This window comes from Calypte anna, chromosome 18, assembly GCF_003957555.1.
Source record: "Calypte anna isolate BGI_N300 chromosome 18, bCalAnn1_v1.p, whole genome shotgun sequence".
Taxonomy (NCBI): domain Eukaryota; kingdom Metazoa; phylum Chordata; class Aves; order Apodiformes; family Trochilidae; genus Calypte; species Calypte anna.
In genome coordinates, this window is record NC_044263.1 from 5,758,589 (window position 1) to 5,782,519 (window position 23,931).

Genomic DNA, 23,931 nt, shown 5'->3' on the forward strand with positions numbered 1-23,931 from the left:
TGCTTCTGACACGTGAGCATCTGCTGCTGCAGATGGAAGGTAGTGGAGTGGAATGATTTTTTTTTCCCCCCCAATTATTATTTTTCTGAAGAAAAAGGAAGAGAGAGATTGTAGGGAAAACATTTATTGAGTGTGGCACCTGATCAAAGACCTACTTCAGAGTAGGCTGCTGGGTCCACCTTGGAGAGCTTGAAGCACCATTAACCCAAATGATCAGATGAAAATGAAAAAGTGACCCTGTGGTAGTGTGAGGCATGGGTTAGGGGTGCAGTGCCTTGGATGTGGGGATGTTCTGGGGAGCAGCAGCTAAAGAGCTGTGCTTTCCTCTTTAATAACAGCATAATCTTTGCGTAAAATGCTTGGAAGTGGGGCTCTGGTACCTGCTCAGGACAAGTGAGTGCTGCTTGAAGGCACAGTGAAAGCAAAGGGCTGGGTGAAGTATCAGTGGACCCAAGTTCAAGACTGACCTAGCTCCATCTGCAGTCCTGGAGACTCCCATGGACTTTACTCACCCACATGTGTCTTTGGTGTAAACACATTCAACCCATCCCACTCAAATGAGCAGCCTGGAGAGGGGAGAGACCTCTTGGTGTTGTCAGTGGTGGGAAATCTTCCTCCAAGTCAAAAAAATTAGAATAATCAACACACACACACAAAAACAAAACCAAAAAACCAAACCACAAAAACCCACAAACCTAAACGAAAAACCAAACCAAAAATCCCCAACCAAAACCAAAAAGCCAATGTCCAGTGTCAGATCAAATCAGGTGATGCTGCCAGGGAGACCATGCAGCTGCTGTTTTGGTTGGAAGCTCTGCTACTGAAAGGCAGCAGCTGCTGCTTGGGGCAGGATCCCAGCTTTCAGCAGGCTCCTCGCCTGCTCCCGTGTAGCCAGGGAAACGTGCTGCTCGGCAAGACCTCCAGCCCCATTGTTCTCCTTGGCAAAGGGCAGCCAGACGCCAGGCATGGTGCCCAGAGCTGGGGAACTGGAGCCCAGCAAGGTCTCAGCTCAGCCCAGCAGCTGGCACTGAGTGAGGACAGCTAAGTCTGAGGCAGGCTCAGAGTTGTGTCCAGAATTATGAAGGCGCTTGCCCTGCCCAGGCTTGCTCTTCCTTGTGCTTACTGAGGGATCACAGGTCCCCTTAAGGACATTGCCTTTGGGCAAAAGGGCTTTCAAAGGAGATACCTGTCATTTTCTGCCCCAAAATCTCACGCTCTCCACACCAGCCATCCTTCCCCTCTCCAGGCACCACTGCCTGAGCCACCCCATCCCTCACCTCCAGGCAGCTCCCAACCTTTCCACTTGCAGTTTTCTGCTGGAGTCTCCAGTGCTGGAGGGTATAAGACCTATGGCAGAGCCTACCAGCTCATCAGCAGGCTTTCCACAGGCTTTGGTGACAACTGGATCAAGCCCTGAACTAATTTCTTCCAGTTAATCACATGTTTGAGCAGCCATAGCCCCTGTGTGGCCACCACATTCAGCACAGATCTCATCCACCTTTTTTTTTTAAAATAAAATAATAAAATACATTTATATATATTGTTATATATACTATGAAAACTGTACAATATCGTATGCAAACAAATCCATCCAGAGGCCATCATGAGTAACGCAATGAGTGAAAGGCAATGCTTTGCTATCATGGTTCCAAATGTTAGCAGCAAAGGACAGGCACAAGTAAGAAAGCACAGGTCACCCCCAAGCCCCTGCCTGGCAGCTCTCATACAAAAAACCCAAATACAACAAAATAACCATCTCCAGGGGATAGACAAGTTGCCAAAGAGCTTGGAGAAAAGAAGGAAAAGTGACCCTCTATAAATCAGGATTCCAACAGCTGGGATCCTCTCAAAAGTGAGGACCTGAGAATAAATCATTCTGTTCCATTTATCTGGGGAGGTTGGAGCCATTGAGACACCCAGGTTTCAGCAGGTGCATTTGGAAGGATGGGCAGTCAGTGTGTATTGGAGTGAGTGGTGATTGTTCATGGAAGATGTGGGCTCTGCAGAGCTGAGTCCCTGCAGAGCAGGACAGGGTGAAGAAGTCCCAAAAGATGAGCACACACCTGGTGAGCCAACTGTGCCAGAGCTTTGAGTGTGCTGGGCTCCAAAGGTGATGTCCAGAGCTTGAAGTGCCATGGTGGTTCTCTGCCCACAAGAGGAGCTGCCCAGGCACCATGGCAGTCTGGATGAAGCACCCTTGGCTCATTCCACAAACCCCTGTCATCCGAACAAACGTCACGCTGGCAGAGAGCCTGCCCTGGCTCAGGCCTCATAGAACTGCCTCTCCATCTGTTTGGTTAGAGTCCCACTGGACATCACGGTCCGGCTCACAAACTCTTTGGTGACCTGTTTGGTGAGGGTGCTGCTGGCACTCTCCACTCGCTGGGTTGTCATGAGCATGCCATCTGCAATGAGAAGCTCAGTGGTCAGGACACCTTGTTAAGTGAATAGGATCAGCTCAACCTGATGATTCCTGTCAGAGGTTTCACCTTAAATATCACTTTCACTGATGGAAAACCTCTTCAGATCAAGTGATTCAGTACTTTGCTGTCAGTCAATACTTCCCCCAACTCTGTGATGCAGCATGAACCTACCACTGCATGAGACCAAGTGGGACAACATGGGACAACTACACTGATGTAATTAGAGATGCTCATCACACTTCTGTTTTTTTTTCAGGCACTGAAGAGATCTAACCTTGTAGAAAGAGCTATGGTTTGGTTCCCAATGGTAGTCCTGGAGAACTTTGAAAGCTCAGAGTTCCCTCTGTGAGTGTGCAGCACAAGGGGAAACAACTGCAGCTACCCCTGGGGCTGAGCAGGGACTCAGTGTAGGGAAGAGTCTGGTCCTCTCCATCAATCCTGCCTGATGGAGCCTCTGCCTTTGATGAGGTAAAAGACTTCCGGACAAGCAGAATTATCCTTTGCTTTCGAAGGGTTTCAAAGCAGACACAGCAAGCCCCTACCTGTGAAGTGGGGATCCAGAGAGGAATGGCTGATGCTGGTTTTGGTGGCGTATTCAGTGGGGAAGTTGTACACTTCTTCTCTCATGTACTGCTGTCCTCCAAACTGGGAGAAAGTGCCTGAGGAAAAGGGACAAGTCAACCAGGAAACAACAAGGAGCTTCCAACCCCTCAACCCTGCACAGTGAGCACTGACAGTCAGCTCAGGAGGTTTCTTGCTGACATCAGAGCCAGGTTTAGGAGGTACTGGAAAGACAAGACTGGGAAGGTCTTACACTGTACAGTGGGAGAAGGTACCTCCAGGTATTGTGAACAAACAGGCATAAGACCGAGATTTCATAATAAATTAAACACTGGCAGGTTCTCAACAATCCTCTCTCCCTTAGTGCACCCAGATGGGGACAGAGGTCACAAGGCACAGTGTTGTCTTCATGGAAGACAATGTCTCCAAGTCTTTCACAGAAAAGGGAGTCACTAGCAGAGCTGGAAAGGGATGCCAGGAGCTGTGTTCTCTGCCCTGAGAGGTTTCTTATATTTGTAGCTCCACAGAGACATGGTACTGTACCTCCATCCTGCGATTCAATGGTGATGATGCCTTCTCTCTCTGGTCCAAAGCCTTGGGTGGTCTTGGCTTGCACTTTGAACTTGTATGGGATGTTCTCACTCAGGTGGGGCACAGTCAGAGTAGTTTCTGGATTGTCTCCTTCAACATAGATATTCCTTGGCTCCCCTAATCCACACAGGACAACCAGTTGTGAAGACAAACAGGAGTGATGGTCCTCTCAGTACAGAGCTGCCCAACTCTGGCTGCTCTCTTGGCTTTCCCTGAGCTTTGTGCCACCCACAGACTCTGATCACTCCCAGTTCTACTCAGTGCCCAGACAACTGTGGTTTAATACAGCAGTGATCTTCAACATCCAACCTCCACTAGGTCTGAGCTGTAATAAGCTATAGGTCCTTCCTCTTCCTACCACATTTGTTACACCAGCCCACACAATGCCACAAAGCATCAGGGTCCAGTAGCTCCCAGGCCAGGAATCAGCCTCAAGTACCTGATTTATCTACACCAACATAAGCAGACATCTTTGTTGCTGGTCCCAGCAAAAAATGCAGCAAGTTGCTGCCTACAGAGGGAACTGGTAACACACCTCCTCCATGCAGCATCTCACAGGTGATCATATAGCCCAAGATGGACCCATTGGGCTTGCGGGGTCTCTCCCAGCTGAGCTGGAGGGATTCAGGGCTGAGGGCAGTGAAAACCAGGGGTCCTGGAGCACTGGGTGTGCTCAGTGTGAAGGGTGAACCTGCAGGGGCATGAGCAAGAGGTCATCATCACAGAAGGTGGTGAGAAATCTGCACACAGCATTTATAAAAGGAGCTGAAAGGTCTCAGCTGTCTAAACAACCAGGGAAAGGTGAGTGCATGGGAAGGAAGGTCCCATTTCTAAACAAAAGGAAGGAAAGGAAAGGTCAGGATGTGTAAAGCAGAAGAAAACAGCAAAGCCAGCACTGTAGACAGCAGCAGAGGTACCAGTGCTACCCTTCTCCTGTCCCCCACCCACCTCACCTGGTACAGGGCTGAGCGGGCTCTGCGGGTCCACCTGGGACTCTATGGTGATGACTCCTTCCCTCTCAGGGCCCCAACCTTCTTCGCTCTGTGCCTTCACCTTGAAGATGTAGGAGTGGTTGGGCAGCAGGTCCTCAACCACCACCGAGTTCTGGCTGGGGCTAGGGATGGTGAGTCGGTGCACCTCTCCTGGAACACATAGGGAAGGGTGTAAAAATAAGAAATCTTAATTCCAATTCTTCCTTCAAATCCAGTATGATGAAAAAGCCCTCCAACTAAGATGTTTGGGCTGGTGAAGAATAAGTCCAAGGTTTTTTGGCGGTAGGGGTGACTCCTCAAGCAATCCCAAGAATTATCCCCACAGAAAAAATGGGGAATTAAAGTGGGGTGGTTGAGATATTTCCACAAGGTTACACAAAAAGCAGAGGTGGGACAAGTCCCCAAATCCAGGAATGGCTGAGGCTGGAAGGAACCTCTGGAGGTCACCTGGTCCAACCCTTCCTGCTCAAGTAGGGTCACCCAGAGCTAGCTGTCCAGAAGATGACCCAAGATTGTACTCTTCACCACCAGACACTCCCACCACCAATTGCTTGGTGGACCCTTTCTGCCTGTTCACTGACCTCCATTGATGAGCTGGTACTGTACGCTGTAGCCCTGCACCTCCTTCTCGCAGTGTGGCTCCTGCCAGCTCACCTTCAGGGAGGTAGGTCCCAGGGCAGAGAACACCAGGCGTGTGGGGGTGTCAGGGATGCCCAGTGGTAGCCTGGAGTCTGAGACAAAAAGGAGACATCAGAGTGGAGATCTGGGGTCTGGGGGGTAAGGGATCTAGAAGGGAGGAGGGAGAGGCACACGCAAGCGTGGGATGGTCCTGATGGTCCAGGGAGAATGTGGTGAGATGTCATCTCTGCAAGCTGGCCTGTCATGAGGTGGGACTGGGTGGCTCTGTACACCTATTGGTACATCTCACAGCCTTAGGGTGCCAACGTTGTGTGGGATAAGTCAAGGTAAGCTTTGTGGGTGTGTGGTAGGGAGACCAGAGGAGGGACATGGGTGCTGCATGTGGCTCTCCTTGCTCAACCCAAAGCACCCTGTGTAGTCTGCCAGGAGCTTCACAGACATCTTCAGATGTAGCTCAGTTAAGATTGGCCCTGGTCTATAAGTAGAGCATCCCAACACCTCCAGGCACTGTTCAAGAACCAGGACTGGGTATAATCTGGACCTCCTTTCACCACATCCCACTTGGACACAAAGTTCATGGTGAGCAGAGCTGCCTCACAGGTGACATCCAGGGACTGAAACCCCTCATTGACATAGCTTTGGCCAAACAGCTTGCAGAGGGACATCTCATATGGAGCACATATTCTCCCCATGAGTCCTCCAAAGGCCTGTGGGATAAAGCTGAGAACAAGCTTGTTAGAAATGAAGTTGATAGGGATAATGAGCTGATCAGTGGTGGCAGTAGTTGTGAGTGTTAATCAGCTCACGCGGGTTGAAATTCAGCTGAAGTCACCTGCAAATGGAAAGGTGGTGAGATGGAGGCATGGGCCAGGTCAGGAGGAAGATCAGTGTGGTGCACAGCAAGCCATGGGGAGCATTTAGGATGAGCACTGGATGGTAACAGCTCGTGGACAGCCAGTGAGTAGCTCGGGTGTGGCTGGGAGGAGGAGACACTGCACAAAGCTGTACCTATGTACTTGCAAATCCCTGCAGACCCATCAGTCATGATTATAGAGTCCCGAAAGCCAGTGCTGGGGTAGTAACCCTTCACCTTTGCCCTGCTCTTGAAACCCACATCCCGGGGCTGTGGGATTGTCCTCCCAGCATCTTCATGGATGGGAGGGAGGAGTGTCCCCGGGTAATCTACAGAAGCAATGCAACAGAAAGAGAGAAAAACACCATTGGAGACTTCAGAGAGGGTTCAGCCCAGGTGCTGGCTCCTGCAGAGGTGATTTTTTAAGGGTCAGATTTAAAGAGCCTTTTAACAAATTCCTGTCAGCAACAGCTGATGAACACTCATGGAGCTGAAAGGCAATGGTGCTGCTAGGGTAAGGAGAGACACGTGCCCTTGTTGGAGTGCATGGGTCTGAGGACAGTCATGGGGGTGGAAGGAAAGGACAGGTCCCACAACCACAGTACTCACCGTGCCCCATCATCATTGTGGAGTATTCTTTTGTCAGCGAGGAGCTCCCCATCACCCTGTGCTCCTGCTGTATGTGTTGGCTCAGCTGGTGGTAGCTGGTGTTTGCTGTCCTGGTCAGTGTCCCACTGCCACTGCCAGGGAAGGAGAAGTCCACCCGGCCATTCAGCAAGTGCTCTGTGAAAGAAGTCACACTGTGAGGAACGTGGCTGTGGACAGGGCTGCTGCTCCAGTTTCCATGGGGAGGAAGCAGGAGCCATCATGGTGCGCTCTGTCTTGGCTGCATCCCAGTTTCAGACACTCTGGAAAGTTGCTCTGGAGCACTACCTCTAAAACAAGCCACAGTCACCCAACATGATGATGGGGAAACAAATAGGTAAATGCAGACTTTGTCCTACACCCAGCACTAGAGACACCCATGGTGCCCAAGGTAACTCCAGACCTCGGCCTCACTGGGGCACTGCCTTGTGGTTCTTGCCATGTTCTCTCTCCTTAGACACAAGCACAGGTTTATAATCCCAAGATTTAAAAAGGAAAGTGGAAGAAGGGAAAAAAAGCCCTTTATGAAGGAAAAAAAGATAATCCAAATTTCACTCTGGATCCCATCTCAGCTGGGTCTGAAAAGCAAACTCTGCTCCTTCTTTCTGGTCCTTGACAAACTCCACCCCTTCTCAGCAGACCAGGGGAGATCAGCTGCCCATGAGAGAGTGATTTCTTTTTAACAGTCCAGCAGATCTGCCCCAGAAGCTCAGGGCTTCATTAAGGTGAAGAGCTGCCCTTGGAGGTGGCACTTAGCAGGTATCACCTGAGTTTGCTCCTGCCTTGAAGGTCCAGCCTTTTGTAGAAACAACTTGCTAGCAGGCTCCCAAGTCCATGCCGAGATGGGGGTTACCTTGACACTCTCATGAGCAGACACACCAGGACAAAGTTTGGAAGCAGATTACAGGACGTGAACAGTGCATCACACCAACACGAGGATGGGCACAAGAGGAGGAAGGGGCACACAAACTGGGGCAGACTCCAGGCGCTGGCCCCTTGGCTCAGAGCAGGACCAGACAGGAACTCAGTGCTGGAACAAAGCTGTCCTTCACCTGCTTGGGGCCAGGGTGTCCCACTCCTCCTCAGGCTGCCAGTAGCCATGTTGCTGTCCTCCTCATGGAGGAGACCCTCGGTGTCCGAGGAGAAGCGGCTGCTGCCAGAGAGGCGGGGAATGGTTTCAGGTGGGAGCCTCCAGGTGATGCGGCGAAGATCCAAGTCTTCTCCCAGCAACTGCACATATTTCCACCTGGAGCCTTTTGGGACAACGCAAGCACTGGTGTTGGCATGATCTGCAGGGGACAGGGTGGGCTACCCACCGGTTTTGTGCTGCTTGCTGGAGAGGGGAAGGGGCAGGTACCAGTGGGAAAGACACCAGTTCACAGCCCATCTCTCCAAGTATTGGCTGATGAGTTCTGGAGGTGCAACCATAAAGTGACTGGTAGATGGAGGATGGTGGGAACATGATGTGTGTGGGGTTCTTCAACCCCAGGGCTGTTTTGTAGCCCTGTGTCCATCACAACTAAAGTTGAGAGTCAAAGCCCCACCACACACCACTGTCACGAAGAGTCTGCAGCAATTGTCCTCTGCTCAGGAGAGGTTTCCTCACTCCTTTGATGCACACTCAGGATGGGTGGACTCTTGGTGTTTCTATTACCTTGCTCTCTGAAAGGACCAGGGACTCACTCCTGGATCCCAGACCATGGAGAACCCCACCCAGGGAAAACCCTTCAGATTCTGCTGACAAGCTTCATCATTTCTCTTATGGACCACCTTCCCCTCATTATCTCTGTACAAGACAAGGGAGCTAGCCTCACCCAGAGAGGGAATGGATGGAGGAAGGGAGGCCAATACCTTCCCAGCACTTGGCAAGTTCCTTCCTGTTGGCTTGGCCAAGACTGAAAACATCCAAAGGACTCAGAAGTCTGAGCTTTGCCAGTGCTTGTTTGTGAACAGCAACTCTTGTGGTCCAGCCAAATGGCAACAGGAAGGGAAGATGAGCAGGAAGGGCCATGAGAAGCCCCTCTCCCACCCCATGCTGAGATGTCTCTGCCTGATGGGTAAGACAAGGAGGCACTCGTCTTATTTACACTGTGACTAGTCAAGTGTTTCCATGGATGCAGCTACTGTGCTTTGGAAAGGGTGATCTCTACCATCTCCAGGACTTGGTTCTCCCAGTCTCCACGAGGAGGAAAGGAGCAGGTGAAGCTCGTTGCTTAAAACTGTTGTTAAGGAAAATAAATGTTAAAAACGACCTTTGCAGAACTCAGAGCAACCTACCTGAGTCATCAGAGACGCTGGGATGCTTGCTGCCAGCTGGAGAGCGCAGCACATCTGTGCTGTACATCAGGTAACTGTCATAGTCCTCACCTCCCTCTGCATCAATGATGGGCACGTCGGGGATGATGGGGACTGGAGGAGAGGTGGAAAATGCCATTAGCCATACAGCTTAAAACGACACAAAGCTCCCATGCTCAGGCTGGCTGTCAGCATTCATTGAGCAGGTGGGATGTGGAGAAGCAGCTGGGCTGATGGGGGAGCACCTTCAGCACTGCTCCTACCCCCCCCTCTACTCCCCACCCAGGAAAGGCAGGAAACTCACTGGACATCGGGCGCTTGGGCTGGGTAGCCAGGTTGATGGTGGCTTCTCTCTCAGGTCCCCAGCCTGCCCCATTTCTGGCCTTCACTATGTAACGATAGGGCTGGGACTCTCGCAGGTTTTCTATCAGCACCATACGCTTCTTTGGGTCTTCAACCAGCACCTTCTTCATCGGGCCAATGGGTACTGCAAATACATGTACACCTATCACCCAAGAGGTTTTGAGACAGAGAGGACCCCACAGCACTGCACCCTGGGTCATCAGGCAGGCTGAGGTTTGGTGTCAAGGTGTAGCCTGGCTCTGGGATAAGGTGCAGCAGCTACTTGGGCTGCTCACAGGGAAATTCCCAGACTGAATGATGAAGTCAGCCTACAACAGAGATCTTTTGTTACTGGTTCACCACCCAACAGCATCTTCCTGGCACCCCAGTCTCTTCTGTTATGACTTATAAAATACAGTTAAGATGAAAAACAACACAAAAGAATCATAGAATCACCAAGGTTGCAAAAGACTTCTAAGATAAAAGGCTATGGAAGAAGATGGAACTGAAAGCACTCAGGCTTTTCAGGATTAAACCCTGAGTGGTGATTTTTCTGTACTCCTTCACTCAAGAAGTGACCCCTCTACACTCTAGTTTTGAGAAGAAAAGTGCTTGGAGCCATTCTGGTTCTGCTGCTGCTTGGGACTGGCTCAGCCTGGTCTGAAAATGAGTTCTTACTGTTGTCCTCGTTGACGAGTCCATAACTGACTTCATAAGCTGTGATCTCCCCGTTGGTTTCTGCAGGCTCAGCCCAGCTCAGCTGAGTCACAGTAGAAGACACAACGTTGAAAGCCAAGCGTCCGGGCTCACTGGGAACTGGGAAGGCAAGAGCAAAGTGTTCAGGTTACCACAGATAGGAGCCAGAAGACGCAGGTGCCCAGAGCTCCCCAGATCACAGCTGGGTCACAGTGCTTGTCCACAAGACCATCAGAAGGTCAGACCCCATTGCTGGGTGTGTGGACGCCAACTTGGCACCACATGGTGGGAAGCCAAGTGCAGAGCCTCTCACCATCCTCAAGCGTGCGGCAGTGGATGATGTCGGAGTAAGCACCTTCACCCATGGAGTTGTAGGCACAGACTTGCATCTCGTAGTCACAGAAGGGGTAGAGGTTACTCAACTGTGCTGATGGTGCTTTGACATCAATGAGATGGGCTTCTGACTCAGGGTCCCCTTGGATCCAGTATTTCACCTGGCAAAGCAAGAGTGAGACGTGGTTGCTTCAGATCCTCACCATAATGGGTGACAAATTCTTTATCTCTTATTAGATCTGCTCTGGAAAAGCCAGGGTGTTGGGACATTCCTCCAAAATGGGAGGCCAGAACAGTCTGCCATTTCATGGCAAGTGATAGAAAAGGAGATGAAACCCCCAGAAATCTTTCCTTCAAATCCCACATCCACCCAGCAATGGTCCCTCAAGGGTGTGGGGAGGCAGAAGGGGTGAGCTCCCTCCTTCCCTTTGAGTGCCTTCTGCCCACCCCTTTTTCATAAATGACTGTGCATGTGAAAAAACACAGGATGGGACCCACACCCTCCCCTGGAATCCACTCACCCCTTACCTTGTACCCCAGAGGTTTTCCTGGTGGAGGAAACCAGCTGAAGCGGATTTCCCTGGAGCTGAGAGCATGGGCACTGGGATTATGTGGTGCATTCAGGCGGCCTTTGGGTGACTGAGGGACCTGGCTCAGCCCAGTCATGGAGGGGACACCATCCACCACCTCTGCAGACAGGAGGAAGAAATATCACATCAGTGCTAGCCCTCCTCATGGAAGGAAAAGAAGATCCTCTCCAGTACTGTCCTGCCATCCAGAGGTAGCCTCTCAAAGAACTTCTGAGGGTTAGATCCCCATCATAGTGAAGGGAAACTGAGGCACTGGGTTGTGAGATCCTCCAAAGCCACACAGAAAGCTGGCAAGAGAGTTGGGCTCAGAACCCCCAGGTCCTGCATCTCCTGCTGCACTTCTCACAGGCTGTTCAGATAGGATGAAATGAAGAGATCACCTCCTTGCTCCTGAAAATCTTTAGCTCTGACTGAATGTATTTAAGAATGCTTCTACATCTTGACCAGTTGCCTCGTGCAGCCACGAGAGGAGACTGAGTTGGGCAGAGCCTTCAAGTTACAGAGCTGCTTCTGCTGAAAACCCATCAAGTCCATCCGAGAGCTCTCCAGAGCCTCTCCAGCCCCGCTGCCTGCCACTGAAGTGATTCTGGTTGGTCCAGTGACAAGGGACTTTCTTGTGCTACCAGTATTCATGACAGTGTGACATGAGCACTGTGACAGATAACTTCACATTATTGACCCAGCTGATGACAACCCTTCCTGTTTTGCTTGTCTACCCACAGGTATCACTAAGCACAGATCACAGCAAATCCCACGCCGCCCCTATTTTTATAGCCTTTTATCCAAATCCCCAAGGAAGAGAAATGAAGAATCCACTCTTATTTCCTTTTGCGAGGTAGATTACCCATCTTCTTCCCACACACTGTCGATACCCACCAATGCCTCTAGAGGGAGGCCCAAATCTACCAGTCGGAGCTGGAGGAACCTCATTGCCTCTTTTTTGGTGAGGAGCAGAGCAGAAGCTTTGCGCACCTCCTCTGGGTGTGCTGGTCCGGTGTGGAGGTCCCACATCCCCTGCTGCCGTCCCCCAAGCCCCCGGCTGCCAGCCCCTACCTGGGTCAGCGATGGTCACCGTGGTCTGGGGGTATCGTCCTATCTTGGCGCCGTGCTTGGGATGGAGGAGGTCGATGGCAAACTGCTTGAGCTGGCTGTTGTGGAGCAGGGTGTCTATTTCTGTCAGCTCCAGCAAGGGGACCTGCACCTCCTTTCGGGTCTCCCCGGGCTGGAAGACCAGGTCACCCTCTGTGAAGATGTAGTCCTGGAGGAGAAGGAAGAGGTACATGATTATAGCCCACAGCATCCATCGGAGGGCTCCCAGAGAACCTCTCCTTTTCTCCCACTGCCCACAGCTCCGGGTGCATCCAGGACCCTCTGCCTCAGGGACAGGGACCCTGCCAGCTCCCCAGGGCAGCAGGGGATGGAGAGGAATGTCTGCTCCTGTGCTAACCTCAGGCCTTGAGTCCCCCCTCTCCCAGCACATCCCCTTTCAGCCCCATTAAGTGCTCTCCTGCAGCCTCAGGGTCGGTTCCTTCCCAGTCCTCTGTGACCACCCTGCCAAGGCCAGGATGATCACCCTTACCCTGCCATTCTTGGCAGTGAGATCCCGGGTCCTGTAGGTGACTTGGGATTTCCCGTTGTCTATGATCTCCCGGAGGACAGGGATCTTGGCCAGCTTATCAAAGCGGCTGTGGGAATAGGCTGGCTGCAGGAAGGTAATGAGGCTGCTGGCTGGAAGGGACAGGAGAGAAGGGGTGTGAAGAGTAAATACATGAAGAGTCACTTTGCAAACATGCAGGTGTCCTCCCTGAACAGAGGTTCCTATCACCCAGGGGTGTGAAGTGTGTGTAAAGTTCTACTGAATGGTCTGGACACTTTACCTCTCCTGATTCAGAACAACGGGATGGGAAGCAGAGGCAAAGCTGCTGGGGACATTGCCCTGCTCCAAGCACAGCACAACTGCAAAGAGGCTTTACTTGACTCCAGCAACCTGTGATGGTCAGCCCTGGAACTGATAATGCCTTATGGACAAATGTTTGGGTCCAGGGATGATGATCCTCCTGTGGATGCTTTAAAAGATGCTCCAGTTTAAATCGAGGTGACTTAAGACAGTAGTCACCAAGCAGGACCCTCGTATGTGATCTGGGGGAGCTCAGACACGCAGGTGGAGCCTTCCTCAGAAACCACAAGTCCATCTGGACACAGGATACACAAACACACTTCAGCTCATGCCAGGGTCACAGCCCTTCACCTTGCTCTTTGATGATGGTGATGTTGACCAGTCTGCGCCCAATCTCAGCAATGCCAGTGGGTACATCAATGGCCTCCACCTGCAGCTGCTTTTCATCATCATCATCATCCCTGATGAAGAGTGGGACACGAACATCCACCAGCTCCACGTTCTCTTGGAACTCCACCATCCCATGAGCATCTGGACAAAGAAGCAATGGTGAGAGGTGGGAAATGTTCTCCCTGCCCAGTCAGGAAGGCAATGCTGGGTTCTGCTCCCTACCTTGGTCTGAGGTCACAGTGTAATAACCTGGTGAAACCTTCAGGTCATTGAAGGCCTCATGGGAAACATGCTTTTCCACCACTTTGATGATCTCAGTCTTGGCTGAACGAGGGGCAGCAAGCACTGTGTCCACAATGGTGTGGTCCTGCCTGTGGGAAAAGCAAGCTGGGTAAGAGCTGAGGCCAGGGGTGCACATGGCATGGAGGAGCTGGAGGTGATGAGCATGTGGGGTGTTCAGTCACCCACACATGGGTGTACAAAGAGGGAGAAGCAGTGGAATAGGGGGCTGCAAGTTCCTCTTACCTTTTCCCAGAATTGGGCTGTAACCTGGGGGTGGGAGAGAAAAAAACAAGTCAGTGTGACTAAGGCATTTGGGGAGACAACGTTTGGTGTGAATCAGCCTTGTGCAGGTCTGAGCTGAGCCAGCTGCCCTGAGGGTGCCAACCCATCCTGCAGAGCCCATGGCCCCAGCACATGTTCCCTCCTGCCTGGCTGCTCCCTCCAGCCCTGGGTTTCCCAATGCAATGAGGAGCATGCCTATAGGAGAGATCACATTGGGTCAGAGCTGTGGGGGTGGGGTAATGCTCCCCACTCAGCATCAGCATCCCCAGGCTCCTGTCCTTCACAAAGCTGAAACATTTGAAGGAATTTTCCTGTTGAGCACCAGAAGTTGTCCCTGGCTGTGGGAATCTCAGGTCCAAAGCCAGATGCAACTGAGATCACCTGCACAATTGAGTGGGCTCAACTCTGCAGCCCTGGGTGAGTGAAGCACTGTACTGGACTTGTGCTGGGGATGTGTCACAGACCATGTTCCCTCCCAGCATCCCAGATTTCACCCCCATCCCTCTGGTCCTCTCCTCCATCATCAGGGCCCTTGGGAAACCCTGCCCCACAGGACATCTCTCCCCATTGACTCACCTGAACTTGGTCTGCTGGAGCTTGTGGCAGCCAGGTATGTGCTTGAAGACATCATTCAGCTACAAGGAACAAGAAAGAGTTCCATAACAAGTCCCACAACATGGGATGTGTTCACCAAGCAGATGCTGCTGCTGCCAGCAAACACGAGAGCCCCCTGGCCACCCTGACTCCTCCCCCCTTCACCCTGTAACACCAGGCAGAGACCACCACACTGCTTGTCCCCAGGACATGGCAAGGGGATGCAAATTGAAGCCGAGCAGGAGCTTCAGACCACATGGCTGAAGAAAAACCTCAGATCTCCTCGGTGTGGTGCTTTGATAATTCTCACAATTGTGATCTTAAAATTTGTGCTCCCTTTCAGAACATGGTTTCAGAATTTCAGAAATTCAAAATGTCAGCAAAAAAAAAAAGAATAAAAAAAATCCTTCCTTTCAAGAGGTGTCTGGAATCATGGGGAATGGGTGCTCCCTTTTCCCAGCATTGCAGACACTCTCCCCCATTGTGCCAGTCCCCCCAAATCCCACCCTCATCCCCCCATGCCCAGGCTCATACGTTATCCTCCACTTCCTTGCGCAGCTGCTCACACTCCCGGCTGTCCGGCTTTGCCAGGTTCTGTGTGAAAAGCCTGGTGAGCCTCAGAGACAGCCCGTAGGGAACTGGAAAGAGAAATTCCCATGTCAAACTCATTGCTTCTTGGTCAGAAAAACAACCCTGGTGGAAGCATGGGGACACCCGTGATGCTCTGGGTCCAGACCCCCTATTGCTGCTATCCAAACCTCATAGCATCGGCTGAGGAAAGTCTCTGAGATCTGGAGGGATGACTGGGAAGCTCTCTGCCAGATCCAGCAGAGGAAATGGTGTCCAATGATGGCTCTGGACTAATGAGGCAGCAAAATCAAGGCTGTGCCACTGAACTAATGAGACTATGTGACACACTCAGGGTACACCCACCATGCAGCCAGGCTGTCAGGAGGTCTCCAAGGCCACAAACTATCCTGCTATAGGGCTGGATGCAGGAATGTGGTACTCGGCTTCCCCCAGGATAGAAGCAGATAAAGGAACAACTCCCCTTGCAATTGGGCTTTGAGGTAACACAATGGCTGCTGGAGCTGGGGGCCACCACCAAGGGCTCATGTCCTTTACAGCCCCTGCAGCATCCCCTCTGTGCCCTGCTCCTCATATGTGGCACTCACCAAGATCTTTGGGGTTGGTGGCAGCGAGGGAGGTGAAGCCCTGTTTGTGAACATTGTTGTTGATCTTCCAGCGGACTGTGTCCCGATCCTTAAGGGATCCAGTGCGGATCATGGGGGTGTCCAGGTGGTCGGAGGACATGAGGCTGTGGCGAAGCATGTAGTGGTCCTCCTTGAAGCCAACAGTGCGACCTGCAGAGCCAGGGTCAGAGTCTGGGACAGTCCCAGCCATCAACTTCCCAACACCAGAGACTTTATTCTGGGAAATCTTTAGGCCTTCCACCATGTTAAAGATGTTGGGATGTCAGAAGCTGGGTGGGGTGGAGAGGGTAAGAGGTGCCCATGAGCAAGGAGAATATATCCCACCAGCTTGGCACTACAAGGGGCACTGGTCAGGGGAAAGCCAGTAGCAGAATTCCCAGCAGGACACACCAGGGTGTGAGGCAAGGAGGAGCAGTGGAGAAGCAGGTCAAGGGCTCCTTGGCTCAGGGTTTGTGCTAGGAACTTTTCTCCTGATCCCCCTTCCCCAGCTCAGAGAGCAGGAGAAGGGACACTTATCCCAGAAGTCCCCCCCCACCAAGGATGGCAGGGACACCCCCCCCCCCAGATCCCTCTCCCCACGGTTCCAAGGGCTGGTACCTCGTGCACAGCAGGGAAGCAGGGCCAGGCAAGCCTAGAAAACAAATGACCAAAGACACAATCACTTTGTGGCCAAGGGTTTTCCCCACGTCTCCAGTGGGGATGGATGGGTGGGCAGGGGATGGATGGGGCTCTGAGTGCTGATTTTTGCCAGATATCCCCTCAGGGTGGGGAAATCCCTTGCTGTTTCTGTAACAGCAAGGGCTGGATGCCCCTGTCAATCTGGCCATAGAATCATAGAATTGTTCTGGTTGGAAAAGACCTTTATGATCATCAAGTCTAACTTTTAACCAAGCAGTGCCAAGTCCACCACAAAACCATATCCCTCAGCACGTCTACACATCTTTTGAACACCTCCAGGGATGGTGACTTCACCATTGCTCTGGACAGCCTGTGCCATGGCCTGACAACCCTTTGGGAGAAGAAATTGTTCTCAATATCCAATCTGAACCTCCCTAGGCAAAACTTGAGGCTGTTTCCTCTTGTTCCATTGCTTGTTATTTGGGAGCACAGTTTTCAGTTTTGGGCCCCTCATTACAAGAAGGGCAAGCTGAGTTTTTTGCTCTTTACCAGGTCCTCTCCCCAGGCTGAAGCAGCCACCTGAGGTACTCACCTTGCAGCAGGCACAGAACTTCCAGCAGAGCAGAAGCAGCAGCCCCAGGAGAAGGATGAGGAAGATGAGCAGCGGGATAAGCCAGAGGAAGCTCCCTGGTGGGCACTCTGCAAGATGACAAGGATGTCATTCCCTGTCACCAGCCCCTGCACAGGGTGTGCGGGGAGGCAGGGGCAGAGGGGAAAGCTAGAGCACAGCTCTTTGAGGGACTGGGCAACCCAGTCAAGCTTGGGAACGTCTCTCTTGGTGCTCACAACAAAGAGTGCTGTTCAGGGAGAGCAATCCCACCCCTCTGCTCACATCCAGCCACCCCGAGGGGCTGTTCAGCACCTCACATCAACCCCTGTCTGCACTGTCAGGGAAAAGGCCCTGATCTCCAAAGCTGCTGGTCCCTGAGGGTGCCACACTCCACTCCTGACCATTCATGTGGTAGCCAAAGTCACCCAGCCCTGTCAGGCAGTGAGGTGGGCAGGGAGCTACTGCCTGCAGCTGACCCTGCCCAGTGGCACAGCAAAGGGACAAAAGCACTGTGGTCACTGCTGATCCAAACTCCAAGGCTGGACATCCCCTCCTGCCAGGTCCCTGCTCACCTTTTTTCTTCTGCACATGGACAGTGGTGTTGGGGAGGATGGTGGGGTCCCCCTCCAGGGTGTAGTGGTACGTGCAATCATCATCCTCATCCTGGAAGGAGCAATATTCACTGGCCTCCTCTGCAGAGAGAAGGGACATGGTCAAAAAGTCATCAGGATCAGGAAAAGCTTGAGGAGCAGCCCCGCAGGCATGCACACACACAGGGCAGGGTCCATGGAGGACACAGCACGTGTCTGCACCCAGCTCCACTTCTCCCAGTACCTCTCTTCAGCTCTTCCACCATCTGGATCTGGAGGTGGCACTTGCTGCAGTTCCCTTTCATGTTCCCTGTTCCCCAGGTCTGGCAGCGGACACAGTCCCGGATGCTCTCACACACAGCCTGGAAACCCTGGGCAGAGAGGAGAGGTGGGATGGTCAGGAGACAGCCCCCAGGGAGTGAGGGAGAACATCACCTCTGAATGGCAGAGCTGGAGAGGCCGCTGTGTCCTCACCCCAGCACCAGGGCAAGGTCCAAAATAGGAATCACAGGCAACAAGGAGCTAATGATGGATTTATCAGGCTACCACAGTCAGCTCCAAAATCTTAAAACCAACAGCCTGCATTTGGGTAGTGACTAGATCTTCTCCAAGGTTTTAGGTGGCTTTTCCAAAATATAACCAAGCCAGCTTTTTCCACTCTCCCTCTAAAGATTAGGCTATGCTTGTCAATGGGGAACATTGAGGCACCAGACCATGAATGCTTTTTTCCATCCTTGAGGCAAATCAGACCAAACCAGGGGCTGAACCTCAACCCTCTGCCTTTCACCACTGTGCAGATAAACACAGAGATGCCCAGCAGTTGCTCCTGGTGAGCTGGAGGGCAAAGAAAGTCCAGGACTGCAAAGCAGCTCCCACAGCAGAACCTTCCTAGCCACCAAAGGCAGGACAGACAGGACCCCTGCTCAAGACTTTGCTCCTGATCAAGATGTGCCTTCATCCACATGCTTTGCTTTCTTGGGAGGGTCTACATGGGAAGGAGAAGTGACAAACTTCTGAGTCTCACCAGGGAGTAGCTGATTTCACAGGTGGAGCTGGTGTAGAGCGAAGACTTGTCACAGATGCATCTGCCACATTCACACCTCCCGTGGTTGTTGCAAATGCCCTGGGAGGGAAGAGGTGACTGTCAGTGCCTGAGCAACTGTAGGTACCCAGTGGCACTGAGAGTCAACAAGGTGCCACCTCCCAGGGGCCCTGAGCTTTGGTCACTGGGGCCATTTTCTGGAGCACTGCTTGGTCTGGTCTGGCAGGGCTGGACCTACCCCTCGGCTGTCGATGCAGGTGTCTGTGCTGGTGGGACATTCACAGCCAGGACCTTCCCAGCCAGCCTCGCACACACATGCGCCCTGGGAACAGCGGCCACGATCTGTCAGGCAAGAGGAGGAATCACAGGGTCATAGGATAATTCTTGTTGGAAAAGACCTCTAAGAGTCCAACCATTAAACCAAACCTACCAAGTCCAGTGCTTAAACCATGTCCCTCAACACCATATCTACACAATTTAGAACCAGCTCCAGGGGTGGTGACTCAACCACCACCCTAGGCATCCTGTGCCAGTATTTAACAACCCGGTCAGTGAAGAAATTTCTCCTCATATCTGATGTAAACCTCTCCTGGAACAACTTGAGCCCACTGTCCTGTTTTTAGGAGGGAGCTGGTGCTTGTTACCCAGCACCACGCAGCTCCCCAGGCCCTGCCCTGCCCTGATCGGGGCTGTGAAACCCCCGCATGCCTCATCCTCCTCCCGTGTTTGCCAGCACAGAATCCCCACAGCCGGTTGCTCAATTACCCCAACACCAGTGCCACCATCTCGGGGACACCCTGCCCGTTCCGCCAGGGCACAGCACACAGCGGGGAGGAGGCCGGGGTCTGCTCTCACCGTTGCAGAGGAAGCCAGAGGTGCGCGGGCACTGCAGGACATCGTACTGGCAGAAGGCTCCGTCGAAGCGCTGCCTCAGGTCCTCGGAGTAGCACTGGCACCTCCCACACAGGCACTCGCCCCGGCCCGAGCATGGCTCCGTGTCCCCGGGGCGAATGCAGGCTTCGTTGCTGGGGGACGAGGCCGGGGAGCAGTCGCATTTGTCCCCTCGCCTGGTTGGGGAGAAGGTGCTGAGAGAGCAGAGCGCAGGGCAGCAGGGTCCTGGGCAGGGTGCCCAGAGCATGAGCGTGTGTCACTGCGGGTCCCCAGACCCAGCAGGGACACGGGGACAAGTACAGAGCTGGACAAAGTCCTTACCATCCCGGATGGCAGATGCACTGCCCGCAAACAAAGTCCCCATGGAGGCTGCACTTGGGTGAGCTGAATTCTTGTTGCTGTAAGAGGAGCAGACGTGTTGCTGAATGGGCTCAGCTGCCCTCGAGACCATCTCAGGAATCAGAAAGGCAAATCTAGGGGCAAAGTGTTGCCCACAAGATCGAGATCTGCCATAGGACAACATGCCCAGCTTGGGACAGGCAGTGATGAAGATCTCCTTGGACAGGCTGAGCCTCCACTGAGTAACAGCAAGGGGTTGAGCAAGACCCATAAGAACCAGCCAACATGTTCCCACCCTGAGCTGGCCAGGAGGAGGACATCTCTCTGCAACATGCACCCTCATGTACCTGTTCACAGGGACACACATCACAGATGACAGAGGCTGTGACTTGGAGGCTGTCACTCAGGGATGTGGGTTTCAGGTGGATGACTCCCTGACGGTCTCTCTCAGGGAGGCTGCAGACATGCTGCCCACCAATGTACTCAAGAGCCTTCACACGCACGTTGAACTTGCCCTGAAAGGAAGGGACAGGAGTGAACCAGCTCAGCCAGACCAACCCTGGGGGAAGGAAGGAGGGACAGAGTGGAGGTCTCAACCCCTCACACACATCTCCCCTCTGGGGCCATCCAAGGACCTACCAATTCCCCACGGGTGATGTGGAAGGAGCCAGATTCTGTCTTTTCATACATGGAGGAGGTGAACTCTGTCTTCATGGCTTTAGGGACAAAATCAGCCCTGATGTCCATCTTGGAGTGGATGCGCTGGGTGGCAGAAGATAACCAGCGTTAACTGAATTTCAGCAGTATGCCTGTGACCACCCCATGGCCTCCCCCAGAGGGGCCACATCCTGCCTCCTCTCCTGGGCAGGAGGTGCCCACCCTCTGCCTTCCCAGGGAGCTAGAGCAGAGCCCCAGAGAGCACTGTTACCTCAAAGGCTGTGCGGAGCAGCTCCACAATGTTGGAAGAGTCCTCCTGGAGCACCCCAATCTCAGAGATGGGGAAATACTTGTGCAGCTTCTGCAGAGAGACAGGAGTCCCCTGAGCCCAGGCCCTGAGAAACTTCCTCTAGCACTGAAGCAGGCTCTGCTTTGAGTAGGGCTTGGACCAGAGATCTCCTATGGTCCCTTCCACCCTAAATTACTCTCCAGCTCTGTGTCCCCACTGCTTTACAAGAAACAGACACCAAAACATTGAGACATCTAGGATCCCAGTTTCATGTTCCAAATAATACAACCTGAGAAATCACAGAACCGAGAGAGCTGGAGGAAAAGTTAGCCCATGTGGTACCACTGCCACAGTCTCCTCACCTCATAGTAGCTGTAGGAGTGGTTAGTGACAGCAAAGATGGGGATGATGTTGTGTTGGCCCAACAGGCGCACCAACGTGGGCACTGAAGGATAGTCCTGCTTGGTGTCATACACGTAGGTGCCATCAGCATCTAGGTGACACTGCTCATCATTTCTTGCCAAGATCCCTGCCAGGACGTTGGTACCATCAGCCTCATAGTGAAAGGCAGATTCAGTGGAGAACACGAGCAGGTGAGTGCTGTCCTTCCTCCAGCCAATCTTATCCTACAGCCAAAGATGGGGAGAAGGAACCTTCATCTCTGTGTCCCCACTGCACAGCACTGGCAGCTGTTGGCAGACCAGCCCTGGCAGGAGCTGGAGACCCAAGGGACAAGGCACCCTCTCCACTTGGCAGAAAACACAACCAGTATGTGGGAATCCTAGCCAGGATGTCTCTGGACTCCTAGTACACAGGGTGTCTCTCAGCAGCTCAAGTGCCAGGCACACACATGCCCAGGCGGCAAACCCATGCTCCTGGATGTGTTTGGAGCTGTGCTCATCCCTCAGCCAAACCACCAAGCTCAAGTGGGCTGATTTCTGGGGAGCAGGGTTTCACCCCCTTGGGGCACAGATGGGAACAGAGCAAAGGGCACAGGCGGGATGCCCAGCAAGCATCCTGTGCTGGGGATCGAACACCAGAGATGCACATCCTGATGGTCTAAGACCACCATGGGAATGCAAAACAACTCAGCACCCGGAGTGAGCAGCAGGGAGGGCAGGAACAGACTGTAGCTGAACATCTGACCTGAGTGCCCTGACCGCTCAGGATCAAGAAGATCCACTCTCTAAAAGCAGAGCCCTGCCCACCCAGGTCCTGCAGCCCTGGACACCATCACCTTACAAACAGCTGTCTGCAGGATGGCATCAAAGCCACCCTCAGGGGCATCCAGGTTGCCAGAGATGCGCTCTTTCCTGAGCTCCTGGCTGAAGTAGTTGATGTTGCTGGTCAGGCGGATGATGTTCTTGAAGGAGAAGGGGGAGTCAGCGTTGTTCCAGGGCTCACGTAACCTAGGAGAGAAGGAGAGAGCAGGGGCTTGGTGGGGGGACACAAGCAAAGAGATGCCACGGGGCAAGGGAAGGAAGTGAGGAGTCCCTCAAGAGAAGACGAGAAGTTGAGCTGGAAAGCCATCAGCACAGAGAGGTAGAAGGGATGAGGACAGAGATGGAAGAGAGGACAAGATGTGATTTGTCATGGCAGAGCAGGGAAGGTCTGTAAGGGGAGGAGGCCACTGCTGATACTAGCACAGTGCTGCAGCCCTGAGCATGGGGTGGGGAAGCCAGGGGAGATGTTCAGAATGAAGGGATAGGTAGAGGTTCTCACACCACAGGAAAGCCAGAGAGAAACAAAAGGCATCTGCCCTCCCCTCTGCTCCCATCCAAAGTGCCCGTTGGCCTCACTCACTTCTCGGGTCTCATGTCTGTCTGAGGGGATGTAACTTTGTCCACAAACTTGCCAAATCCAATGGTATAATTGGAGGTCAGGGCCTGCAGGAACTCCGCTGGGAGGAAAGGAAAGGAGAGAGGAGGAGAAGTGAATAAAGATAGGTCTGTGAGACTGCTTTGCCAGGGAAAGAAGCCTTTCCTGGACATCTTTTCTGCTGGTCAAGTAGAAGACTAAGACTCCCAAAGTGGCAATTTTTAAGCTTTTTGGACTTGGGGCTTGTCTTTTTTGGGGGTAGAAACCTGTACCACCTTTGGTAGCCCCTTTCCAAGATTGGAGCATCTACAACAGCACACATCACACCTATAGGTCAGGACGCCAGGACCAGACAGATCAGCTCTGTGGGACACCAGCCCCCATGCTGGGCTGAGAGAGCACACGTGGTGATCCCTGCAGGGCAAGGAGAGATTTCCCCCACCAAGCTTCACACAGCAGTGATAATGGGGACGTGATTAAAACAGATGCTCCCAGCTCTTTGCCATTTGCTTCCCTTTCTCTGGGGCTGGCACAGAACTCACAGCCACAGAATGGGATTGAGCTGCTGGCCAGCATAGGAGCTGGCTCCCCTTTTCTCCCACTTCTGGTCTCACCTAGGTTTTGACCCATGCTTTTGAGGTTGTCCAGATCATCAGACATAGAGTAGGAGAAGTCCATGAGGATGTAGAGATCCACAGGGCTCTCCAAGGGCTGGAACACATCCATGTTGAAACTCATCTCCTCCCCAGCTCGCAGCCGCATGAACATGCTCTGGGGGGACACCTGTGTCCTCTGCAGGGATGTGTTGATACTGAAATTCTGTGAGGAAAGAGTGAATTGAAGGGGATGAGATGGACTCCATCTCCTGCACAGATGACATGAGAAAGGCAAAGAGCAGGGAGATATGTGGGATGTGGAAAGGCAGTGATGATCACCCTCCCTTCCCTCACAGCAGAGACTGAGGCAGCCTCCTCCATGTCCATATGTGCCCAGCTGGGCACCTCCTCCAGCCCTTGGCATTTTGAGGGCTCTCTCCCCAGAACCCACCTGCTGGGTCTGCATCTCTCCCTGGGTGTAGACGATGCTGTCCTCCCTGCAGCTGTACTGCAGCAGCTCCTCCCGCAAGTTGCACCGAGGCCCCTCAAAGCTCTGCCAAGGGGGCAAGAACAACATCAAGACCACAGAAAGCAGCAAATCCTCCATGCAAGGTGGAAAGGCACCCGTCAGGCAGCAGAGTCCTCTGCTGAGACCTTTAGTGAGACTTCAGGAGCAAGAACATGGCAGAAAGATGGGGACAAGTCTCACACAGAAGAGCTTGTGTCTTCCAGTGCCAGGGAAATGAAACCACCAGTGAGTTACTGGGGTGTCTGGGCTAAGAGTCTCTCTCCATCCCTTACACACACAGTTTCAGATCTGGCACACTGGCCTTTTCCAATAAGATCCTGTGTTCCTGAAAAT

At 52.8% G+C, this 23,931-nt stretch overlaps 1 protein-coding gene across 1 annotated transcript; it reads right to left on the reverse strand.

The window, feature by feature from the left end:
• Positions 1-1,589: 1,589 nt before the first annotated feature.
• Positions 1,590-23,616, reverse strand: ITGB4 (integrin subunit beta 4). The gene is made up of 36 exons (XM_030461964.1): positions 23,521-23,616; positions 23,088-23,292; positions 22,459-22,555; positions 21,893-22,064; positions 21,018-21,281; positions 20,638-20,727; positions 20,349-20,471; positions 20,057-20,224; positions 19,692-19,768; positions 19,335-19,546; positions 18,718-18,821; positions 18,462-18,560; positions 17,682-17,808; positions 17,420-17,539; positions 16,830-16,936; positions 16,217-16,250; positions 15,581-15,769; positions 14,940-15,043; positions 14,388-14,446; positions 13,773-13,796; positions 13,470-13,618; positions 13,209-13,388; positions 12,540-12,688; positions 12,014-12,218; positions 10,899-11,059; positions 10,351-10,531; positions 10,020-10,157; positions 9,304-9,486; positions 8,982-9,113; positions 6,669-6,842; positions 5,149-5,298; positions 4,529-4,717; positions 4,111-4,266; positions 3,528-3,692; positions 2,966-3,082; positions 1,590-2,405 (listed from the first exon to the last, which is right to left on the reverse strand). Exons 1-36 carry the CDS (start codon positions 23,533-23,535, stop codon positions 2,263-2,265), a joined length of 4,962 nt encoding a protein of 1,653 aa, XP_030317824.1. The 5' UTR covers positions 23,536-23,616; the 3' UTR covers positions 1,590-2,262.
• Positions 23,617-23,931: the final 315 nt, after the last annotated feature.